Here is a 25,704-nt window from a genome sequence, read left to right on the forward strand (position 1 = left end):
AACTGTTTTGAAATATATGTGACTTCGCTGAACAATGTAGTTTTCAACATGTTAAATATCTAAAATGCTTTTCTAAGGGCACAATCCTATGGGGATAGTTGGCCACCTATGAACGTGGAGGTGACCACCTGTGGAATGCAGGGTGGGTGGAGTGTGGAGGGGAACTTCTCCTCTGTGCTCTGGCTGCCCTGCATTTGTGGCTAGGTGGCCGATTTGTAATGTGGCTTCTGTGGTCTGCTCCCTGTCCCCTGGGACTGCCCCCTTTTCCCCATCTCTGCACTCTGTTTCTGAGCGCAGAGACTTAGCCAGCACAGAGAGAACTGTACCAGCTACAAGGGGGAGGGGAGTGTGGTTTCTAGATTCTGAGGTTAGAGCCCTGGTTCTGATCTGGGATTCCAGAAACCAAAACATTGTATGGCCCTCTAGACAGTGTCTAGTGGCCATAGGATTACACCCTCAGTCACATATCTGATATAATAAAATCACATATTTATTGATTTTATTCATAATTTATATCTGTCTTTAATTTATATAGCACTCATCGCAGCGCACAACAGATTAAAAACAAAACCTTTAAAAAATAATCCATTATCAAAAGTGATCATATAAGAACAGAGATGGCAGTTAAAATAATCCAAAAATAATAAATATACAAAATTGATTAGCTAGCCAAATTAAATGCCTGCCTAAACAAAAATGTCTTAGGACAGTGAAAAACCATAGTGTGTGAACCAGACAGATCTCCTGAAGCAGGGAGTTCCATATCATGAGTGCTTCTACAAAGAAGGGCCTCTCTCACTTTCTTTGCTTCTCAGTATGGTGATGTTAGCCAGTTACTCCAGCACGATCATTTATATGTGCTCATTATGTCCACACTTAGAGCAGTATCGCCACTTCAGTGTATTTGCTTTTTTGGGGAAACATAGCATCCTGTGGTGATGACTGCATTTGCAGTCTCTGCTTTTCAGCCTAGGCAGGCATATGTAGCAATATATGAGGGCTGCTATGTAAGTGCAGACACTCTCCTAAGCTTAAGGCAAAGGGTGGAGGGAAGGGAACACACAAAGTAGCAGGGTTTGGTCTCTGTCAAACCTGGCAGGGTGTCTGATTCTGTGTAAGAAAGTTAGCATGAACAAATATGTCAAGGAAAGAAGTGCTACACAGGCTCAAGTGTCTATCGTACTGGGGGAGGGAGCAATCCTATGGGGATAGGCTGCTGCCTCTGAACTTGGAGGCAGCCGCCTATGTAATGCAGGGTGGGTGGCACGCAGGCACGATCTTCTCCTTTGTGGCCGCCCTGCATTCATGGCTAGATGGCCAATTTTGGCTGTGTCGCCATGGGACTTTGGAGCAGGGGCCAGGCAATGCATAGGAAGTGTTGTACTGGCACTTCCGCACTCCCTGACCCTCACCGTCCCGGGAATGCCCCCTTTTGCCCTGCTCCACACTGCTCTTCTGAGCATGGACCCCGGGGATGATCTGCACCGCCTAGAAGGGGGCGGGGAGGCAGTTCTCCAGGAACTGACCTCAGAGTGTGGGCGTCAAGGTCGGTTCGCCAAAACCAAACAACCCTATGGCCACCTAGCTGCTGTCTAGTGGCCATAGGATTGTGTCCTAAATCTTTTTGCAAGAATGATAATAAAATGTGACAATACTGTTTTTATGTTGACTGTAATGACAATCAAAATTTATGAAGTATAACAAATATATATTTAGCTCTTTTAAACAATGTTGGATTCTTCTACTTAATGCATACATCTGCTGGTGAAATATATTTTAATAACCTGTTGATTTCAATACATACATTTTATAGACCTTTGAAGTGGTTAAAATATATGTTTAAGTTCAATAGTTTGTAGTTTGTTTTTATCCTGGATGTTAACTTTATGTTCATAAAACCAAGAATATTTTGTAGATTGTTCCCTTAGCTCAAAAATTGACGTTGGCATTTTCATAGGTTGAAGACGTGAGAAGTGTTCCTGCTAATAGTGCGTCTACTATTAGTGAATCAACAGCTAGGCAAGAAGTTCTGGAAAAGGAAAAGGAAAGGGTTGAGGAAAAACTGAAAGAGGTTATGGACAGCCTTAAGCAGGAAACCCAAGGACTGCAGAAAGAGAAAGAGGTTTGTATCAATACTTCTGATGCATTACACCAATTCTCCTGTAGCCTAGAAGCAAATTGGCATAATTAAGCATATAATAAGTTTCTGTTTATCTCCTTTCTGTAAGGACAGAATAGGAATTGTTGTTGGTGTTCAGTCGTTCCCGACTCTTCGTGACCCCAAGGACCATAGCACGCCAGACCTTCCTGTCCTGCTCTCTCTCCCGGAGCGTGCTCAAGTCCATGAATAGGAATTAAAGTATACTTAAGGTTAAACCAGCCACGTTTGCTTATTTGGATGCCAAGTAGCAGTTACTTTCTATCAAGCAACTGACTGGCAAATTACACCTGCCCACACTCCTTCCACTACCATAGCACTGCCCTACATTTCCTGAAAATACATCACAGCATTATGGTAGCTCTGCCTGTGACTGTCTTCTGACATTATACCTATTTAAGGCTAGACAATGGCCATTAATACAGTTGTATCACTGCACTGACTTTTCGCACTAAGAGAATGCAGCAGCACTATGGTAGCTGGGTGCATCATTGCTCTTTCTCTTTCATACGTCTAAAATGGAGCTATGAATCCTCACATGTACATGCTTTTGTTTTGTGTTTTGCTTTCCTGTATTAAGGCAGAGGAATACGGAGGAAGGTGGCACTGCTATAACATAATGCTATTTTATTTTTTTCAGTCAACAAGGTCTGCTTGTATATCTTTATGTGTAATGCTGTTTTATTTCCATTGGGGCAATATAGTGTTGCTCTCTAGCAGTAAGAAGCAGGAAGAAACAATAGGGCAAAATTGTACATGGGTGAGCAAAGCAGAGGGTTCACTTCTCTGATACTATCTAAGGTAGTCTGCTTTGTTTATGTGCTGTGTTTTATGTACTGCCTCTCTGCAAAAGCACTCAAAATTATTGTAAGTTTAAAATAATGATTTGTAATCTAAGACATGATACAAAAGGAATAAAGGAAAGGGGAATGAATAAGAAAGTAAGGAATTACAGATACAAACATATTTATACTGTTACAAAAGTACTACATGAAATAATTACTGCAGGAGATAGTTATGGGAAGTAGGAGCCAGAAAGTCCTAGCAGAACCAAGGGAGGGGGTAATTTCAGATGTAATCAGGTGGAGTGGCTGCTGATGGAAGTAGTTCTGGGCAGAGTGGAAACAAATGGGAGTTCTAGTCAAACTGATTGGAGGTAGGGGATTGCTGTTGTACTTCTCCTGCTTGAGGCATTCAGGTGGAATGGCAGCTGGGAAAGATTGAGCTGGGAGCAGAGATGGAAGTCATTGCCATGTTAGTGTTTGTAGTGAACAAAGTCTTAGTTACACATAATACTTTTAAATTTTGTTTTTCCATTTTTGTAGGGCAAAGAAAAAGAGCTCATGGAATTCAGCAAAACAGTAAATGAAGCACGTTCAAATGTGGATGTTGCCAAGTCAGAACTTGATCTCTACCTTAGTCATCATAATACTGCAGTAGCTCAATTAAAAACAGCAAAAGAAGCTCTTCAGATTGCTTCAGGAACACTTAAGGAGAGGTTACCTGCTATCAAAGAACTGGAGTTAAAATTACCTCAAGCTGAACATGACCTAAAGAAGGTTAGACTTATTTAAGATTGCTCATGTTCCTGAAATGCATAATTTCATGTGTGGGGTTGCTGTTGAAGTATTATTAGTGTAACTGGAAATGTGTAGTGTTGGATTGCCAGAATCATTGCTATCAAAAGGGTACTGGTCAGAATCCAGTGTTAACATCTGTAAATATAGCCTGTGATTCTTAACATAGGAAGAATAGATATAATAAGAAATTAAGTTTTATAGAAGGAATTCTCCTATCTACTTCTATAGATGGAGTTGTAATTATTTTACAAAATATTACTGTACAGAGTAGGAAGATAAGGTCATCATAAGATAATATATAGTTACTTTAGAGATAATGATGTTTTGTTCTTAATTAAAGGAGATTTAGTGGTATGTAGGCTGTTAAAGAAATGTGTAATACTGGAAGCTGGCCCTTTGGAGTCTAAACCTCTGATTGTAGCAAATTTAAGAGTTACCTTAGAAAGTAAGAGGTTTAGACATCAGAAGAAGGTAAGGAGTCAGATACAATCATTGTAGGAACGGAGCCAAGTTTGTATAATAATCAATAATATGCCCATTTTGAAACCTAAAGCCTGTGCTATAAAACCCTTAATCAGAATATTTTATATAACCAAGGGAATCCAGGATATTAACTAGTGGGTTACAAGAAGAGGCTGATATCCAGATAAATGCCCTTTCCTGGAATATCACAGATAATAAATACGAGACTTTTTTATTATATTACCCAATTCCAAATGACCCTTTTTGAAAAATCCTTCCATATGGATTCTGAGAAGACAGTGTTCCACATTCCAGCCAGCGGCACCTCAAAAGGCAGTGGGATGTGGAGCAAAGCCTCTGACAACTAAACGGTGGGTAGGTTCATTTGGGATGAGGTGGTCCTTCAGATATCCTGGTCCCATGCCATCTAGGTAATGGGTAATAACCAGCACCTCGAATTATGTGCAGACATGAACTGGCTCCCAGTTCATTTGGATTAAAATACCAGAAATCACTGGCCCACTCCGATTTGTACCAGATGAAGGCAGCCCCATGTAGAATTAGTTGCAGTAGTCAAATATGGTTTTGACAAGGATACAGAGGCCAGGTCTACTTTATCCAAGAAACTGTGTCTCTGGTGCACAGAAGAAATGCTCCCAGCCACAGCTACCACCTGAGTCTTCAAGACCAAAGACAAATCAAGGAGCACCCCAAAGTAAAGCTGTGAACTTGGTCCTTCAAAGGGAATGCAACCCCATCCAGAACAGTCTATGTAACCAAACCTGGATTTGCTTTCCTACTGACCAAGAGCTAATCTAGGTTTGGATATAGAGCTTGCCCGAGATGGAGTTCTCCCCTTCAAAGATCAAAGGCATTTACCTTCTAGTGATCAATTTGTATGTTACTATTACTTCTTTGGAATTGCCAAACACCCCTGCCTGCCCATCTGTGGCAGAAGGTGAAATTTGCAGTTTAGTAATCAGATTGCCAAATAATAAGACCCCTGATAAGGATATGCTTCCATCAGAGGTTTTCCTTCCTAAAAGTGGATTCCAATTTTAACAAGCTATTTACCTTCATAAATGACACAGGCAGATTTCTTAATGGATAGTTGCAGGAAACAAGCATACATTTCCACCTTTATTTTGAGATAGAATATGGTGGGAGGCAACTGCATGTTATTTACATATATCCAGCCAACACCACCTTTATTTTCCTTTAGTCTCCAAGCAGGAGGGACTTGAGAACTACGGGAATTAATCTAAAAGAAGGGAAATACTTTTAGCAAGTCCTCTGGTCTGCCCAAGCAAGAACCAACCCATACCTTTTTTTAACTCCTTAAAAGCACTGATCTTCTGGCTAGACACATATTTCATCTCCTCAAAGCTTCTAATTCAATTTCTAGAGGGCTAGCCCTGTTAGTCGGTTGCAGCAAAAACAACGAGTCTTGTGGCCCCCTAAAGACTAACAAATGCATCTGATGAAGTTGACAGTGTCCGTGAAAACTTATGCCAGAATAAATAAATTTGTCTTTAAGGTGCCACAAGACTCTTTGTTGTGTATTCTTCTAATTCAAGTTTTTTTTTCTTCTAATCTAAAGTGGGACATGCAAGATACTTGCTTCTAATATCTAAATTAGATCAGAGGTCTCTATGACAAAGAGAGTCTTTTCCAACCAGATCCAGTCGTTCTCCCCACCCACACGCCAATTTCTACTAGTCAAGCCAGTTGTCAAACTCCTACGTAGCTAATAGAAATGAGCGAAAAAGGGGTGGAATGCACTTTTTAATGAAAACTTTGTCCTGCTGATTCACAGTGGGGTGGACTAGAAGGGGAAGCACCCCCATGGGTCTTAACAAGACTTTAGATCTTGGGGGGCACTCAGCTAACTGGATGATCTTGAGCATTTTCCCCATCTGTGAAAGTGCTCAAGATCCCCCAGTTAGCCAGGCAAACCTAAGGATTTAAAATGCCACCCTGACCCTTGGAGATCCCATCCTTCTAGTGCACCCCTTCCCAGTGTCCAGCAACCCGTTTTCATATAGAAGTGCATATCACCCCTTTTTTCTATTCCAAAGAGAGTAACTGCTTCTAGTTTGATGTAACTGCTTCTAGTTTGACAGCTATCTGAAGAGAAAAAAGGGGCGATGTCTTGGGCACTCTTAACAGTTGCTGAGGATTCAGGCAAGGGGGGATTCCTAGCAGGGCACCCCAAAGATTCAGGGCAAAGCATTGAACCCTGGGGATACCCTTGCTAGGGGGTGATCTGCACCACATATACCACCTGTCAACAGTACAAGTTTGTTAAAATAGCCTTGCTTCATTGTAACCTTGACTGTTCCCTTGTATTTTTGATATATAAAGGAGCAGCCAAGGCATATCACAGTTGTGCATGGAACTGCGAATAACCAATTAAAAAAAAATAAAGGGGCTATTTGCATACATAAAACAAGGCTGGGAAAATGTGGGGGGAAATTCCCAGCCCCATTTTTGTGCCTCCGAAATTTTTTTTAAGGGGTCTGACCATGGTCGGGATTGCGGTTTGGAGCAGGCACAGGGGGCTTGGCAGGAGCCAGGGCAGACTGGCAGCAGCCTATCTGAAGTGCCATTTGGCACTTTGGAGGGGCTGCTGCTGGCAAGGGGAAAGGGGCTCTGGCAGCGGCTTGGCTACAATCACTCAGCAAGAGTGGCAGGGGTTTGCCGAGCAGCTCTCTGGCTGACGCCCTTTACCCACGATGGGTTGGCATGTCCCAGTTCAGACGACTTGCCAACGCATCGTGGGTAAAAACCTCTGCAACATACCATGGTTTATCAGGGAAAACAAGCCACCCTGATGAAACTGGTCCGGGTTCACTAACCCACCATGGGTTGTTCAGGCAAAGGCTCTGTCCAATCATGGGGGGAAAGAAGCATTGTGGATTCTCCCAGTATGCGTGCCTTATGGGGCATCCATTTACCCATGCCGCTGCCGGGGCGACATGTCTTTTGAACCAAGCACGGTGGGAGTGGCTTTGTACCCAGCCTGCAACCTACAATGTGCAATAGAGGTTGTAAGGTGAGTATGGAGCTGCCCCACCACAACCCGGGTTCAAACATGCAGAAGGCGGTCACACGGGGGCGGGAGAAGCCAAGATGGCTTCTTTGCCTGTCGCAATCACCCGAACAAGCTCACCGTGGCTTGTTCCCCACAGTGGGTTGTTGTGTCTTGTAAACCCAATCAGAATCTTATGGGATAGTCCCTGGTAAATTGAGAACCATTTCTCTGTATGCTGCAATCTTATAGTGCTTACTTGTGATTAAGCCCCAATGAACTCATTGGGGACTTCTGAATAGCCTTACATAGGATTGTGCTGTAAAAGTACAATTAAAGAGGTTGGCATATATAGCAGAACGGTGTGTATATAATGGAATTTACATAGCGGTGGTTATTTAAAAATTAATCCTGCCCAAGAATATTAGATGCAAGACCAAACGGTCTCTTCCCTAGGGTAGAGCATTAATGGTATTTGTGCTGAAACTGCCTCCAATTTATCAAGGAAGGGAAGGTATGCTAAAATCTCAGTTAATAATTTATGTTTGTGATCAACAGGCCATGTCAAATGTTCAGTATATTCTGTTTTGCTGTTTACACAATTGTATTAGAAAATTTTGCAGATATTGTTACAGTGATTACACTAATTGCTTTGAAATTTATCTTAACAGATAAAGACTTCTTTTCATACAGAAAATTAGATATAGGTGCAGCAATATGTGATGTGTGCTGGAGATAATTTATTTTAGAAATGTGAATTTTGTAGAAATTCAGGCAGTTTCAAAACTGTAATGTACTTCTTTAGATGACTATCCCTAGGAAGCATTCATATATAACCTTAAACATTTCTCACAAACAATAGGGCTTTTTATTTGTAATCAGGGGATAAATTAAACCGAAGTTACACATAATCCAAACATACAAAATCAGACTCTAATCAGTTTAGGTCACTGAAAAAAAATTGATTCAAAATTTTCTAGAAGACCAACATTTCTGCACTTAACAAAGTAGGAAGTGCTATTATGCAGCTGGTGAAGGATGATTGCCTCTGGTTCAGAGAAATACTACATCATATGTCATATCTTTCCCCAACTAGTGTAAATCCTGTGTCACCACGGGGGCTAGTAGTCTGAGAATGACTGGATAAAAATATGTTTCCCCATTTCACTTGCAACTGGAACAACTTTAGCCTTTTAAAATAACTGTACTAGAAATCGCCTTCATGTCTGTTGCTTTATGCCAACTTTTCCTCTTCTTTCTGGTGACTTGTCTGTCTGTTTTCATCTCTTGTTTTTCTCTCTCTTTTCCCTCTGGTATCCATTCAGCTCTTTTCCTCAGCTCCTCTTCCTCTTAACTATCACCAACTGACTTTTCTTCAGCCCCTTTCCCAGCATTCTGTTCCTGTCCTTCCATTGGCCCGGCACTCACAGGAGTAAGCATTGTTACACGTCCATAACACACTGTGTCACATTACATGTTACATTGCATGAACGGTGTGAGGCATATGCATTAGCCTCCCCTTTACCTCATGGGAAATGTAGTTCCTCAGTGGTCAACACTGACTTTTCCGAATACAGAGAATAGAGGGGTGGAGCGGGTTGAAGTCTGGCAGTGTAATCTTAGCGAGCCTCATGAAAATGGCTGCTCCCTCTCCCTTCCCACACGGCGCATTATGAGAATCGTAGTCCCTTCCTTCTCCCTTCCCAAGCTGCCCAAAGCTTGAGCTTTTGTCAGGGTGGACACTGAGCCCATAGAATCCCACAGTAGTTCTGATTCTGAGGAAGAGCAGCCGCTCCTGGGAGAGGAGCGTGCTCATCCTTCCCAGGGCCAACAGCTGACAGAGATTCCTCCCACCGGCATTCCTAGCATACGGGAAGCAGACTTGCTGGATGTGCGACGCCGACGCAGGAAGCGGTGCCAAATGGAGGGCGCAGAAAGGAGGCGTAGTGCCCAGTTGGTGCGCAAACAACGGTTGCGCCCAGAGGATCCAAGGGAAAAGGGGAGGGACTCTCCCTAGCCCATAAGTTCGGGGTCTGCCAGTGATTCTCCTTCAAACGGGGACCAACTGTTCCAACTTAGGGCATAGGTACTCTGCTGCTCATCTAGTTGCTAACAGTAGAGTTGTTAAGTTGTAAAAGAGGAATAAAGCTTTGAAAAGAATCCCTTTGTCTGTATCTGGACTTGGCTACTGGATGAGACTGAGAGAGGCCTCCAAGGAGCCCTTGACAGCTTTGAACTTTTTCAAAGTTACAAAATTTTCTGCATGTCTCCACTGCTCAAGCCTCACTTTAAAACAATCAGCAAAATCAGTCTGGTAGATCTGTAGTAATAAGCTTTACGCTACCGTATTTTTATATACATTATGATGATGACTACTGTATTAGAGTGCAAAGTGATCCTTCAACCAATGTAGTTTGATAACATTTGACATAATTTCTTCTATATGATATATATGTCTGTGCAAATTTAACGAGAAGGATGGAAAGTCTGAGAAAGTTCCAACAGCTGCATTAGTTTGCTTTTATTGTATGTCTTTCCTTGGCTAAATTGAAGCTGAGATTTGCTATGTAGCCAAATACCTGAAACTTTGTTTTCATCAGAATTCCCACTTCCATTAATTGTGGTGATTGCAGCAGTTTAAATAGGTTGGACTGTAATGTCCCACAGTGGAGCTTTTCCATTTTTATTTATGTAAAGATAAATATTTTCAAACTTTTCATTTTGTTTAAGCAAATAAGTATTGCGACTGATACAAGGTGAGCAAACTTCAAAGTGAAAGGATTTGATTGCCTTCTTTTTAAGAAAGAGAATGAACTTGACGAACTTGTAAAAGAGGAAGCAGACATCAAAAATTATGTTCAAGACCTCCGTCAGAAAGTGGAAGAAGCAAGAAGCTCATTGGCGATAAATAAAAACAGAGGAAAAGTTATTGGTGCTTTAATGCAGCAGAAGAAATCTGGAAACATCCCTGGAATATATGGAAGACTGGTGAGTTATTATTTTTCTTGCCATTTCCTTATTTTCCTATCTCTCCTTCGCCTTCCAGTGGGTAGACATTCAGAGAAGAGTTGTGTGTTGGGTGAGAAAATATTTAGCAGGGAGAGTTGTCACTCTTGTTGGTGGAGCTGGGTCCTTCAATCGTTTCCACCTTTTGAGAGGAAGGCTACAGAACCTCACACTAAAGTAAATGTTTATTTCTAAATGAAGGGAAATGTTAACACTAGAAGTAAATGCTGTTTCTAAATAGAAGGGAAAGGGTATGAATAAAGTTTTGTGGTTAAAAAAAAAACAAAACTGAAGAGAAAGGGCAATATCCAAGAGTGCCACTCCACCAATTCTGCCCACAGGGCCAGCCACTAGCAACTGGAACTAGCACTTATAGCAACCCCACAAATGAGCAGAAACTGTAGTTTCGAGAATAGGACAGATCAGTGGAGCTCTCTTCTGCACACTCCACTGACCTGACCTGCCCCATCCTAGAAGCAAGTGTTTCTGCTTGCTTCCAATTGCTTCAGGGACAGCTAGCTTCTTATTGCATTACTAGTAGGTCCTGCTAGGCAACATTGGTTCTTCTTCATGGTCTCTGTGTATCACACATATGGACTGTGTGCCTGCGCTGAGCCTCGATCACCAAACTTCTAAAGCTGAGGAACATTTTGGCAGGAACCCTCCCCCACCGTCCACTGCGCATGTACCAACAGGGTTCCCGCCTGTTCCCTCAGTTCTCTTTCAACCACCTAGCGGTAGCTTCTTTGGAAGCTTCCTCCATTCATAGATAACCTTTGTTAGTGTTTTTCACACCGGTGCTGAGCTCCTTTCTTTTTTTGTCTTTTCATCGATGTTTTTTCTTGTTTTGGTCATTACCTAAAGGGGGGGGGTATCCATCTGTCGAGCTTTTTGTTGTCTGCCACAGCTGCGGTCTTCATATGGCCACAAAGGCCCTGTTTCCTAAATGCATCAAATGTGGGAGTAAGTTGCCCTCCACTGACCCTCACTCTCTTTTCCTTTTTTGCTTGGGTGAGGGTCATTTACGTGATGCTTTCTCTTTGTGCCAGTCTTTCACCAAATATGCTCAGAAGAACAGGTCTGACAGTCTCAGAGCAGAGCTGTGGAGGAGAGCTTTATTGGCCACAGATCCAAAAAACTCAGCTGACTCCCATGTAAAGGAAAAGGCAAGGGCTGATAGGTCTTTGTCAAAGCTGTCATCTCCTTGTCCTTTGGGTTCTGCTGAGTGGGTTGACCCTCCGACTCCAGGGCACTCTTTAGCACTCTCAATAGCGAGGAAGATCTCAAAAAAGGCTAAGGTTCCAAAATCAGGATCTGATAGCCTAAAGGAAAAAGAGGGTTGGTGATAAGACTTCAAAACCAAAGATTCCAACCCCTCCACTTTTACTGGACTCAACTATCCAAGTATTGCCGACGGTACTGACTGCTCCAGCAATCAAGCCAGTTTCTACAGCGTTGGAAGGGGAAATACTAGAGCTGTCTCCTCCACAGCCAGTTTCTCAGGGCCGAGAAACCACTCTGTTGGAGGATCGCCAGTTGTCATCAGTGAGAGAGGAGGTTTCTTGACAGTGATTACTGTCTCCTAGGGATCGAGGACTTCACTTTCCTCCTTCTGAGGTGCTCGAGTAGCCTTATGGCAATCATCGTCATGACTATCAGTATAGGGAGAGGTCCAGGTCTCCTCATGGGAATTGAGACAGAGGCTCTTGATTGGTCTTACCCACTGTCGTGATGCTGTGCTTTCAAGGATTGGCATTGTTCTTGGGATCAAGAGTATTATTATGATTGAGCAAGATACTTTGGAGCCTCTTCACCTCGGTACCGCCCTTGGCCATTGGTGACTCAGTCTTATACCCCTGTGGGAGACAACTTCATTTCACCTCCACCTTAGAGTACTAGCCAAAGGACAGTTTGTTCTCCCAGTATTTCACCTGACCGAAACAGGACAGAAGCCTCTGTCCCATCATGGATTTGAGGAACTTGAACAAGTTTATTACTCCCAGGAAATTCACAATGATCATGTTTGCTTCGATCCTCTTCCCCCTTTGGAAGAGTATTTGGTTTGCAGCCATAGTCATGAAGGTTGCATATTTCCATATAGTGATCGCAGAGGCTCACCAGAGGTACCTACATTTCATCATTAGTACTGATGTGTTCCAGTGTCTGGTCCTGCCCTTCGGTCTAGCAACCGATCTGAGAGTTTTTACAAAACGCATGGCGGTTGTGTGTGCGTGTCTTCAATTTTAGGGATCGAAGTCTTCCCTTACCTGGACGATTGGTTCCTCATCTCAGACTCCGAAGGCTCCCTCTCTCATGCCATTGAGCTTGTTCTGAACCCTCTGGGAGCATTGGGCCTGTACGTGAACAGGGAGAAGTCAACTTTGAAGCCAACACAACGGCTCCAATTCATAGGAGTGCTACTGGATTCGAGGGTTGCACCCGCTTATCTCCCTCGAAATCTACAAGATCAGTTGATTGGACTTGTGGAGACCATTTACTTCTGATGGCGGGTTCCCTCTCACACTATTCAAACATTACCAGGGCATATGATGGCAATGATCCCTGTTGTTCAGTGGGCAAGGCTTCCGATGTGACCACTACAGAACTGGCTGCTCTGAAGCTTCCATTCCACCACCGATGCACGACGTTGTTGCCTAAGGGTTCCAGACAAAATAGTAGACTCCCCCCTGTGGTGGATGCAGCCGCACAACCTTTGTCAAGGCACCCCCTTCGTCCAGACGTATCCTACATGGATATTGACAATGGACACTTTTCTTTCAGGGTGAGGAGCACATTGTGGTCCACTTCACATTCAAGGAAACTGGTCTACAGTGGGGGGGGGGGGACATATCGATTACCTTGAGTTTCTCGCTGGTTGGAAAGCAATGCATGCATATGAGACTTCCCTTCGTGGCAGACATGTGCAAATCCTGACTGACAATACCGCTGTGTTGTGGGACATCAAGAAGCAAGGGGGTACACATTCATCCAAACTTGTTGGTCTCAGGCTGGACATATTCCATTGGACAATTCAACAGGACATTCTGTTGAGCGCTCTTCATATTGCTGGAGAGGACGTTTTGGCGGATACTCTTGAACCGGTCGTACAAGTCGACCCACGAATGACAGATGTCCACCTCCATCCTGTGTTGCCTCTTCCTGAAATGGGGTTGGGCAATGACTGATCTATTTGTAACTCCATTGAATGCAATTTGCGAGAGTTTCTGCACAAGAGTGAGGATCAATCGGCCATCATTGGGCAACACCTTTCAACTTCAATGGTGTGCGGAGCTGTTCTACCTATTCCCTCTGTTTCCCTGTCTTTCAAGAGTGCTCCAGAAACTGGCAAACAATGAGATGGACTGCATTCTGATTGCCCCTTGGTGGCCGAGGCAGCCGTGGGACAGCCCTGCTGTGGCTGTCCAAAGGACAGTTCCTCTGTCTGCTAAGATTACCGACTCTGATCTCTCGGGATCAAGGCAGGATCCGAAATCCAGATCTCAATAACCTGAACCTCATGGCCTGGAGGATTCGGCAGTGAGTACCAGTACTTCACTCCTGTTCGAGATTCAGGAGGTTTTGGACGTGGCTTGGAAGCCAGCTATTCATCGGTCCTACAGGACTAAGTAGCTGTTGTTTTTGAAGTTTGCAAGTATCCACTGTTTCAACCCCCTTAAGGGAATGATTGAAGATGTTCTTCTGTGTTTAAATCACTTGTTTCAGAAAGGTTTGACGTTTTCATCCATAAAGGTGTATTTGGCAGCTCTTTCCTCCTAAAGAGGGCAAGTTCAAGGTTTTTTCCTTTTTACTCATCCTCCTAGTCAGTTCCTGTGCGGCTTAAAGAATTTGGCACCACCAGTGAGAACTCTGGTACCTCAGTGGAGTCTCTCTGTTTTGCACACCCTCCTTTCTAAGCCTTTTGAACCTCTGACCACCATGGATCTTCGGTTGCTATTGTGGAAAGTGGCCTTTTTGGTGGCCATCATATTCTCCAGACGTGTTAGTGAGATCGCCTTATGGGTTGATCATCCTTACGTGATCTTTCTTAAAGACAAGGTTGACCTGAGACCAGACATTGACTTTTTGCCAAAGATGGTCTCTGATTTTCATGTCAACCAGTGCATCTCACTTCTGGCTTTTTTCCTGAACCCATCTTCTGATCTGGAAAGGAAGTTGCATGCCCTGGATGTAAAGAGGGCATTGGCTTTTTATAAGTCAAGAACAGCATCTTTCTGTCAGATGCAACAACTTTTTGTCTGTTGCAGTGGACTCCTAGAAGGGTTTCCTTGTGTCTTCTCAAGGGTTAGCCTCATGGATTGTACAGACTATTGGTTTAACCTATGACTTATCAGGCTTGGAGTGCCCTTCTCACATCCGGGCACATTCAACATGAGGGGTCACCATGTCTCCCGCCTTTGGCAAAGGTGTTTCATTGTCTGACTCAAGCAAAACAGTGACATGGTCGGAGCCTTCAACGTTTGATAAGCGTTACAAACTGAACGTCAAGGCACGTGCTGATGTTGCTTTTGGGTGAGCCGTACTCTCATTGGTCTTCTTGTGAGACACCTACCCACCACCGTTAAGTGAGCTTGTTAATCACCCATATGTGTGATGCACAGAGACCACGAAGAAGAAATGCAGGTTGCTTACCTGTAACAGTTCTTCAAGTGGTCATCTGTGCATTCACACACCCTATCCACCATACCCACTTTGGTGTTAGTGTCGATTTTGATGTTGGTACTGAGGTGTGATTTCTTCCCTCTGATTCGAGGCCACACTAGGTCGCCTTGAAGAAATGAGGGAACGTGAGGGAATCTGCTGGTACATGCACAGTGGATGGTGGGGGAGGGTTCCTGCCAAAATGTTCCTCGGCTTTAGAAGTTTCCAGAACGAGTCTCAGCGCAGGCACAAAGCCCATATATGTGAATGCACAGATGACCACTCAAAGAACTAGTTACAGGTAAGCAACCTCTCTTCAAAGGTAAGTCAGGCTTTTAAGCTTTTGAGGGGGGAGTGGCTGAAGATCTCAGCATTGGACTCTTCAGTTATAGGCATTTGTTCTGTATCCAGCTGTACAGTCATGTGCTTAGAAGCCTTTTAGTTGAAAGGTTATAGTTAGCCAGCATTCTAAGGTCTTGATTTTACTAGTGTTTTATAAAGATCTGATGGTTTTGTTCAGTCACATAGGAACAGATTCTCTGACTGGTGATTCTCCCATTGTTGGACTGACACATGAAGCTCAGGTTTTAGACGTTCTTTTGTACTTGAAGCAGCATCTCTTCTTGAGAGTCTTAAAGAAAACATGCTAAAATACTTGGCAGAAGCATTTCCAGCATCCCTATTTGCAATCAAACTCATTTTATCTCCATTCATTCACATGTTGAGATGTTTTTTTCCTACAGGCATTATGTCCATGTGGTGTGAGACCCTCTGTGTGGTGGTCTCCCTGCCCCCCAAACTGGATGCTGAGTGTGGCTATGAATGCTGTTGCCAAAGTGCCCTTTGAGGTTGTCATGAATTTCATCCCAAGTTAGCTGCTTCAAGAAGCAAGAGGTCAGGCAGATGTGTGTGAACCTGGGCCCTTTCATTTTGAGCCCCCCTCCATTTTACGTGATCCTTTGATCCAGTCCATTCTCCCTTCTTAGTTAAAATCTTTCTGAAAGTTCCTGTAGAATGTTCTTTCCCAAATCAATCCACTCTTGGGAAGGTGTATGTGAAAACAGGCATTGCTTCAACTATGCTTACACCACTTCAGTACCTAACTCAGCTTTGGGCTGTGGCTACTATCTTTGCATTTCCTAATTTTACACAAGTGTCTTTAACAATGAATATTAGAAGCAAAGACTCTAACTGCATGAAAACATTTCCTTGGTAAGAATGTTGTTGTTGTTGTCGTTCAGTCGTGTCCGACTCTTCGTGACCCCATGGACCATAGCACGCCAGGCCTTCCTGTCCTGCGCTCTCTCCCGGAGCGTGCTCAAGTTCATATTCATTGCATTGGTGATGCTGTCTAGCCTTCCCATCCTCTGCCGTCCCCTTCTCCTTTTGCCTTCAGTCTTTCCCAGCATCAGGGTCTTTACCAGAGAGTTTTCTCTTCGCATTAGGTGGCCAAAATATTGGAGCTTCAGCTTCAGTATCTGTCCTTCCAATGAGCACTCAGGGTTGATTTCCTTTAGGATTGACTGATTTGACCTCCTTGCAGTCCAGGGGACTCGTAAGAGTCTTCTCCAGCACCACAGTTCGAAAGCATCAATTCTTCGGCGCTCAGCCTTCCTTATAGTCCAGCTCTCACAGCCATACATTACTACTGGGAAAACCATAGCTTTGATTAGACGGACCTTTGTCGGCAAGGTGATGTCTCTGCTTCTTACACTGCTGTCTAGGTTTGCCATAGCTTTCCTCCCAAGGAGCAAGCGTCTTTTAATTTCATGGCTACAGTCACCGTCTGCGGTGATCTTGGAGCCCAAGAAAGTAAAATCTGTCACTGCTTCCATTTCTTCCCCTTCTATATGCCAGGAAGTGATAGGGCCAGATGCCATGATCTTAGCTTTTTTAATGTTGAGTTTCAAACCAGCTTTTGCACTCTCCTCTTTCACCCTCAACAAGAGGCTCTTGAGATCCTCTTCGCTTTCTGCCATTAGGGTGGTATCGTCTGCATATCGGAGGTTGTTGATAATTCTCCCAGCAATCTTAATTCCGACCTCTGATTCATCCAACCCAGCATTTCTCATGATGAACTTTGCATATAAGTTAAATAAGCAGGGTGACAATATGCAGCCTTGTCATACTCCTTTCCCAATTTTTGTCTGGTTCTGACTGTTGCTTCTTGACCCTCGTACAGGTTTCTCAGGAGACAGGTAAGGTGGTCTGGTACTCCCATCATTTTAAGAATTGGCCAGAGTTTGTTGTGATCCACACAATCAAAGGCTTTAGCGTAGTCAATGAAGCAGAAATAGACGTTTTTCTGGAATTCTCTTGCTTTCTCCATGATGCAGCGAATGTTGGCGATTTGATCTCTAGTTCCTCTGCCTCTTCGAAACCCAGCTTGTACTTCCGGTAGTTCTCGGTTCACATACTGCTGAAGCCTAGCTTGTAGGATTTTGAGCATCACCTTGCTGGCATGTGAAATGAGCGCAATTGTGCGGTAGTTTGAACACTCTTTGACGTTGCCCTTCTTTGGAATTGGAATGTAAACTGACCTTTTCCAGTCTTGCAGCCATTGTTGAGTGTTCCAAATTTGTTGGCATATTGAATGCAGCACTTTAACAGCATCATCTTTATGGTAAGAATACTTGCTTGAAAGTAAGTTCCATTAAAATCGTTGGGACTTCCATACAAGTAAATGTGATTAGGATCAGATATTCATCACTATTGCTATCTATGTGCTAAATACTATCTTTTGCTGATAGGGTGACTTAGGAGCCATAGATGAAAAATACGATGTTGCAATTTCATCATCATGTGGAGCATTGGATCACATAGTTGTTGATACCATTGATACAGCTCAAGTATGTGTTAATTTCTTGAAGAAGCAAAACATTGGAGTAGCAACTTTTATAGGGCTTGACAAGGTTTGTATCAGTTTTAGTGAGTTGCGAATTAATATTTTTTAAGTTCGAGAAATTAAAAATATGTAAATGAATTACATTACTACTATATTCAGATAGTGTTGCTGTTGCAATGTCTGAATTTTTGTTTTCAAAATAACTTATGCATATAGTAAACCTATTGTTTATGTGCACTGTATTTTGCATTAATTTTAGTAACATTTTAATACTGCTAGAATAGCATTTTTCTTTTATGCACAATAATATTGTATAGACAATTCTAGCAAACAAAATAAGTTTAAGTAGCTATGAGAAAAATGTTTCTATTTGAATAAAAAGCCGTATTAACCAAAATTACTTAATCTTCCAGTGCTAATGGGATTGCATCTTACTACAGTCTATTTAAATAGTCTTACTAGCAATTGTTCATAATTTTACAAATATTAAGAATTCTCTGTTTTTATCTCAAAAAGGCCAATTATGTGATCAGAGCAGATTCAGGCTGACAGTCTTGTATCATCTTGTATCTTCATCCACATAGGTCCGCATAAAGCTATTTCAGGCTGCAGTCGTAAACACACTTACTAGGGAGCAAGCCTCAATGGATACAGTGAGACTTTTTTCCAAGTATACGTGCATAGGACTGCACTGTAAGAAAGTATTTCAGAGCTTATTTATACTGCAAATAAAAGCCTACAAAAGTGAAATGTAGATATATATATCAAACGCCTGTGCAGTTATAACTACCTGTTGATGCTACTCTTCTTGTGGTGGTTTTTGTCCTCCTCCAGATGGCAGTATGGGAGAAAAGCATGGGCAAAATCCAGAGTCCTGAAAACACTCCTCGTCTGTTTGACATGGTAAAAGTTAAAGATGAGAAGGTTCGCCAAGCCTTTTATTTTGCTTTACGTGATACTCTGGTAGCCAGTAACCTGGATCAGGCTACCAGAGTTGCATTCCAAAAAGACAAGAGATGGAGAGTCGTAACTTTGCAAGGACAAATCATAGAACAGTCAGGTATTTTTAAAATACAAAATTGCATTTAAAAACTGAATTTGAACGTGAACTTAGCAGTTCTGATGTGTTTTTGATCATTCAATAGGGACAATGACTGGAGGTGGTGGAAAAGTAATGAAGGGTAGAATGGGATCCTCTGTTGTAGTTGAAACATCAGAAGATGAGGTTAGTACCCTTGAGAGACTTTTGACTGAAAAGTGAATAAATTCTTTAAATATATGATTGCATAATTGGAATTTTGAGGGGGAAATCCTACTTTTTCCTTAATTTGAAGTATTCTTTTTCAGAAACATTGAACTAAAACAAATAAATAAAACATGTCTTGAGCTTCAGTTCTAAATTGCATTGAATTCAGTGGGGCTTAGTTCTGAGTATATATGCATAGGGTTTTACTGTTAGTCTGCCTACAGCCAGGTAGGAATTAGTTTGTGATACTTATATTGATGTGAGGCTGAAACACTGCAATATCCCAACTTGACAGTGAGAAATCATCACCCCATGGACATCTTGGAGTTAAATACCTAGAGGTTTAATATGCTCACATTTTGGCCTTTATCAGATCCCATGTTTCCTAGTGCCTCCAAAGTAGGGTTGGCTTCCTACTGGCTGCGTTTGGACATTATAAACTTTGGTTTATTGTTACAAGAATTAGCGTAGGTGAGCCTTGGACTCTCATGCTTCTTCCTTGTCTGGCACAGCCAAGAGCAGAACTGAATTGTTTGTGTTTGGTTTTGACTTATTAGTTTGCCATCTCATCCAAACCCAGACAAATTGTTTAGGCTAAACTACGGTTCACTAAAACAAGCCGACTTTAATTCTGTTTATATGAAGCTGGCTTGTTTCAATAAACAATAGTTAAGATTAATCACAGTTGAGGGTGCTCATATAAAATGAACTTGTGCTCAAACTGGTGGAATCCTTGTGTTTTCCTGCATGATTATTTACATGTAAGAAAAGCAATGTATGTGAAGAGGTCCTAAGTGTTTTTGTTTTATTTAGATCAGTGTTTCTCAGTTTGGTGTGAGGAGGCATCCAACAATGGATCAACTCCCACTGTTTCCCAGAAAGGCAGGGATCATGTGACCTAAATTTTCATCACTAGACTTGGTGCTGTTAGATTCCATCCAGTTGTTTTCCCTGCATTGAGCTCTGCTACTCAGCTCCTTGGGTTTACCTCTCAGCAAAATCTCTCTTAGGGTAAATCAGCGGAGGGGGTGCTGGGTTTTATCTCTACCTTGCCCATTTTCATGCCAAAACAAGGCTCCATCTTGGGATGAGTATATTCAGTGTATTACCACTTCTGACCACCAGGTGGTAGTGCCTGCCAAAGATCTATGGCCTAACATTTCTCAAACTGCTAAAAAGGTTAGCGATATCAGTATATTAATCTTTTATTTATTTAAGGGTTTTTTTGGCCTGCTTTTCATTATAAAATGATCCCAAACCTGGTACAAGCTATAAAACACAGTAAAATAATAGAACATTAACAAAAACAAACAGGGGAGCTTAGTAACAGATAAATAACAGTTTACACAATGCAGCAAAAGAAGAGGAAAATTTAATCAAAAGCCTGGCTAAACAAATAGGCACCAAGCTGGCACCAAAAGCTTGTAAGACTTGGTGCTACTCATATATGAGGGGGAGGTACTTCTACAGTTGGAGTGCCTGAATTGAGAACGCCCTCTATCAGGTTGCCACATAATTGAACTCCATGCAAATGCAGCACTGTCAAGAGGGGATTCCCACTCGATCTTAATATCCAGGCAGGTACATAAGGGAGAGGGTGTTCTGTCAGATAACTAGGTCCTGTGCCTTGTAGGGCTTTATATGTCAGCATAAGTTCCTTGATCTTGACCTGGTAGCTTTTTGGTAGCAAGTACAACTCCTTCAGAACTGGTTTAATATGTTCCCGGTAGGCTGTCCCACTCAGCAGCCTAGCTGCAGCCTCTGGGACAGCCTCACAGGCAGCCCCATGTAAAGCTTATTGCAATAGCCTGTTCTTGAGTTTACCAGTTTATGGATCACTGTGGCCAGGCTATTCCTATTCAGGAATTTATGTAGCTGGTGTACCAGCCAAAGTTGGAAAAGGGCATTCCTTGCTGTGGAGGCCACTTGTACCTCCATAGACAATTATGGATCTAGAGCACCTCCAGGTGTTGCACCTGATCCTTCAGAGGAAATGAAACCCCATCCAGAACAGGCAACTTCCCTAATTCCCAGACACAGGAACCACCTATCCACAGTGCCTCTGTCTCGTCAAGATTCAGCTTATTGGCCCTCATCCAGCCCACTACTGCATTCAGACACTGGTCCCAGGCCTCTCCTAACTCAGATGATACAGAGAAATAAAGTTTGGTATCATCTGCGTAATAATGACACTTAACTCCAAATCACCTAGTGACTGCCCCTTGCCTTTGGGGACAGAATGAAACCCTGAGGGATCCCAGAACTTAACTGCCATGTATGGTCACCCAGTGGTATCCTCTGGACACGATCCTGGAGGTAGGAGCAGAACCATCCTAACACCATGCTTCCAACTCACAGAGCCATTCCAGAATGATACCGTGGTCAACAGTATCAAAAACCACCAAGAGATCAAGAAGAATTAAGAGGCTTGCACTCCCACTGTCTCCCGGTGGGAGTGTTAAGATAAAGGTAATCTTTCAGGACAACGAAGGCTGATTCAGTCCCAAAACCAGGGCTGAACCCAGACTGGAAAGGGTTTAGGTAATCTGTTTCAAGAACACCTGAAGCTGTACAGGCACCATTCTCTTGAGCACTTTCCATAGGAAGAAGATACTAGTGTCTCGGCAGTATATTAAGAACCTTTGGGTCCAGTTTGGGTTTTTTGAGAAGGAGGCACACCTCTGTCTTGTTAAAGGCATCAAGCACTCATCCTTCCCACACAGATGCGTTAACCACACACTAGAACCACTGTCAGTCCCTTCCAGCTAGTTAGCTTTAGCCATAAAGGGCACGCCTCAAGAATACAAGTAGCTGGGCACACAGCCTCAAGCTATTTATTGGGCTTAAATAGCTGAATAGATCCCAGAGACCTAACCACCATATCACAGTGCCACTGTGGACAAGGCTCTAGATTTTCTCAAATGGCTGAAAATATTAGGGATTCTTCCAGTTACTCCAGTCTCACTGAAGTCTCTAGCCGTGCAGGGCTAACTTACTCAGATAAGGCTGGCACCCTGTCTCTCTACATCACTTACCTTAGAGGACTGGTTTGTTTTAAAAAAAGAAAAGCAAATGGTGTAGGGCCAACTTCCTCTTGTGAAGCTGGCACCCTAAGTGCCCATATATCTTAAAGGATCAACTTATTCTAAAAATTAAGCAAGCTGTAATTAGTGGCTTCAAAGACCAGTTTTTATCAAAAAATAACAGTAGACATACCCATAAATGGTGTGGGCAAGGGGAACTGGCTTCAGATGCCTCACCCTTTTCTCTCCCCCCCCCCCCCCGGGAGGAAGGAGGAAAAGGTCCCAAATTCAAGTCATCTTCTAAGTCCAGGTGCCCATAGTAAGACAACGCAGTTCTTAGGCACAAGAGGTGAATCTATGAATTAGATCCCTTGTGGGTTCTCTATCAGTCCTTAAGGACCACTATCACCTTGATACATCAGACAAAAAAGGTGGGATGAAAAACCTAATTCCAGGCTGTTTGATACTGGTTTTTCTGCCTTTCTAACACTATGTCCGTAGGTCAGCAACCAACTGCTCAGGAGTCCACATAGCCCACATCTAGGGGTGCTTCTGATTTCCCAAATCTAAAACACCTATCAAAAAAGTGCTTTTCCATCCTTTGATGGACTACTCCTTTGACTGGACCTATTCTCTCTCTGAGGAGACAAAGGAAGTCCTGCAGGTACCCCTTGTAGGTGCCCTTGTAGCAGCCTTGTTTTCAGGAACCATCTATCATCCATAAAGGTGGCTTCACTGCTTAAACACTTTGGGGAAAGGAAATCAGATCTAGTCCTCTGCTCTACCTCTTCCCATAGCTTCCTTGTGCATAGTAGACCTTATCGAAAGAAGGACCTGAATCAGACCACCTTACATAGATCACTGCTAAAAGTGACCAAGACCTACTCCTTTGTAGCGGATGCCACACTTGGTTCATTCTGGTTCCCAGAGCAGTAGTGGCCACCACTGTAAGAAGATTATCTGTTTGGCACATTGGAACAGAAGTGCATAGAATTAGGAAGATAAAACGGTACCTCTCTTCTATACACCTGATGGAGGCCTATTTGCATGTCCTCATAGCCCTACAGCACAGAAGGAATCTAAGGTTTGCTGATCAGTAGAATCACTAGCAATAAGGATCCTCCTGTCTAGTTTGTCATCCCTTCCCATGATCTGCTCAAAACTGATGATTTCAATTGTGGTTTATGTTGGAGCCACTGTAGGCAGTATATGGCATCCTAGTTAATCTCTATAGAAAGGATTCAGAAGTTAGAACAATACATCAGGCCTCTTGGAGCTCACAGATGGGCAGAGCTGATAGACCTGGCTCACAACCTAGACCTGATGTTTTCCTTCCTGGAGATACTTTCATGGGCACACCTGCCTTTTTGCCTCTTGCTGTGGCTTCTCTTGACTTACTAACACAAGGTCACCCACTGGTGGCACCAAAATATATTTCTCACCACAGAGGTAGAGCTGTCCTTCCAGTGGCTGCAGAATCCTTGCAGAAGAGTGCTTCTGCAGGTCCTTCCAGGATCATAATGAGCCTGTACAACTGTAGAGCCCATTGTCAGGGCCAGGTGGTGCAAGGGCTCTGGGCCAGTCTAGAGACCAGCCACAGTATCACTGACCCGAACTCCAGGCTCTACAGCCCTTCCCCCAATTCGATTCCCAGTCCTTAAGACATTTTGGCACCTCCTCTGAACCCCCTCACCCTTTTTGTGAATTTTCTGAGAAGTAATACAGAGGCCATTTTGTTGTTCAGTCGTTCAGTCATGTCCGACTCTTCGTGACCCCATGGACCATAGCACGCCAGGCCTTCCTGTCCTGCGCTCTCTCCCAGAGTGTGCTCAAGTTCATATTCATTGCATCGGTGATGCTATCTAGCCATCTCATCCTCTGTTGTCCCCTTCTCCTTTTGCCTTCAGTCTTTCCCAGCATCAGGGTCTTTTCCAGAGAGTTTTCTCTTCGCATTAGGTGGCCAAAATATTTGAGCTTCAGCTTCAGTATCTGTCCTTCCAATGAGCACTCAGGGTTGATTTCCTTTAGGATGGACTGATTTGACCTCCTTGCAGTCCAGGGGACTCGTAAGAGTCTTCTCCAGCACCACAGTTCGAAAGCATCAATTCTTCGGCGCTCAGCCTTCCTTATAGTCCAGTTCTCACAGCCATACATTACTACTGGGAAAACCATAGCTTTGATTAGACGGACCTTTGTCGGCAAGGTGATGTCTCTGCTTCTTACTATGCTGTCTAGGTTTGCCATGGCTTTCCTCCCAAGGAGCAAGCGTCTTTAAATTTCCTGGCTACAGTCACCGTCTGCGGTGATCTTGGAGCCCAAGAAAGTAAAATCTGTCACTGCTTCCATTTCTTCCCCTTCTATATGCCAGGAAGTGATGGGGCCAGATGCCATGATCTTAGTTTTTTTAATGTTGAGTTTCAAACCAGCTTTTGCACTCTCCTCTTTCACCCTCAACAAGAGGCTCTTGAGATCCTCTTCGCTTTCTGCCATTAGGGTGGTATCGTCTGCATATCGGAGGTTGTTGATAATTCTCCCGGCAATCTTAATTCCGACCTGTGATTCATCCAACCTGGCGTTTCTCATGATGAACTCTGCATATAAGTTAAATAAGCAGGGCGACAATATGCAGCCTTGTCGTACTCCTTTCCCAATTTGGAACCACTCGGTTGTTCCATGTCTGGTTCTTACTGTTGCTTCTTGACCCTCGTACAGGTTTCTCAGGAGACAGGTAAGGTGGTCTGGTACTCCCATCACTTTAAGAATTTGCCACAGTTTGTTGTGATCCAAACAATCAAAGGCTTTAGCGTAGTCAATGAAGCAGAAATAGACGTTTTTCTGGAATTCTCTTGCTTTCTCCATGATCCAGCGAACGTTGGCGATTTGATCTCTAGTTCCTCTGCCTCTTGGAAACCCAGCTTGTACTTCCGGTAGTTCTCGGTTCGCATACTGCTGAAGCCTAGCTTGTAGGATTTTGAGCATCACCTTGCTGGCATGTGAAATGAGCGCAATGGTGCGGTAGTTTGAACACTCTTTGGCGTTGCCCTTCTTTGGAATTGGAATGTAAACTGACCTTTTCCAGTCTTGTGGCCACTGTTGAGTGTTCCAGATTTGTTGGCATATTGAATGCAGCACTTTAACAGCATCATCTTTTAGGTTTTTAAATAGCTCAGCTGGAATACTGTCATCTCCGCTAGCTTTGTTGTTAGTAATGCTTCCTAAGGCCCACTTGACTTCACTCTCGAGGATGTCCAGCTCAAGTTCAGTGACCGCACTATCATGGCTATCAGGGACATTCAGATCTTTCCTGTATAGTTCTTCTGTGTATTCTTTCCACCTCTTCTTAATCTCATCTGCTTCTGTTAGGTCCCTGCCTTCTTGGTCCTTTATCATGCCCGTCTTTGCACAAAACGTTCCCTTGAGATCTCCGATTTTCTTAAAGAGATCTCTAGTCTTTCCCATTCTGTTGTTTTCCTCGATTTCTTTGCATTGTTCATTTAAGAAGGCCTTCTTGTCTCTCCTTGCTATTGTCTGGAACTCTGCATTCATTTGGATATATCTTCCCCTTTCTCCCTTGCTTTTCACTTCCCTTCTTTCCTCAGCTACTTGTAAAGCCTCCTCAGACAACCACTTAGCTTTCTTGCATTTCTTTGTCTTTGGGATGGATTGAGTTGCTGCCTCCTGAACAGTGTTAGGG

The 25,704-nt window shown here is 43.2% G+C and overlaps 1 protein-coding gene across 10 annotated transcripts in view; it reads left to right on the forward strand.

Annotated features, from left to right (window-relative positions):
• Window positions 1-25,704, forward strand: part of SMC4 (structural maintenance of chromosomes 4) — a 75,392-nt gene that overhangs the window by 18,020 nt on the left and 31,668 nt on the right. For 9 of the 10 annotated variants that reach the window (XR_014789619.1, XM_084847386.1, XM_084847389.1 and 6 more), the window contains 6 exons: window positions 1,958-2,122; window positions 3,484-3,717; window positions 10,034-10,219; window positions 17,647-17,808; window positions 18,576-18,801; window positions 18,887-18,966. Coding sequence is in view for 9 of the 10 variants with exons in the window: in XM_084847386.1 (XP_084703512.1) it covers window positions 1,958-2,122; window positions 3,484-3,717; window positions 10,034-10,219; window positions 17,647-17,808; window positions 18,576-18,801; window positions 18,887-18,966 (1,053 nt within the window). In the remaining variant the exon portion in view is untranslated. The remainder of the gene's footprint in view (window positions 1-1,957; window positions 2,123-3,483; window positions 3,718-10,033; window positions 10,220-17,646; window positions 17,809-18,575; window positions 18,802-18,886; window positions 18,967-25,704) is intronic. The other variant, XM_084847384.1, reaches the window with a different exon arrangement.

The sequence above is a fragment of the Heloderma suspectum genome, chromosome 3 (assembly GCF_057233095.1).
Source record: "Heloderma suspectum isolate Gila_16-S chromosome 3, 16-S_ref, whole genome shotgun sequence".
Lineage (NCBI taxonomy): Eukaryota > Metazoa > Chordata > Lepidosauria > Squamata > Helodermatidae > Heloderma > Heloderma suspectum.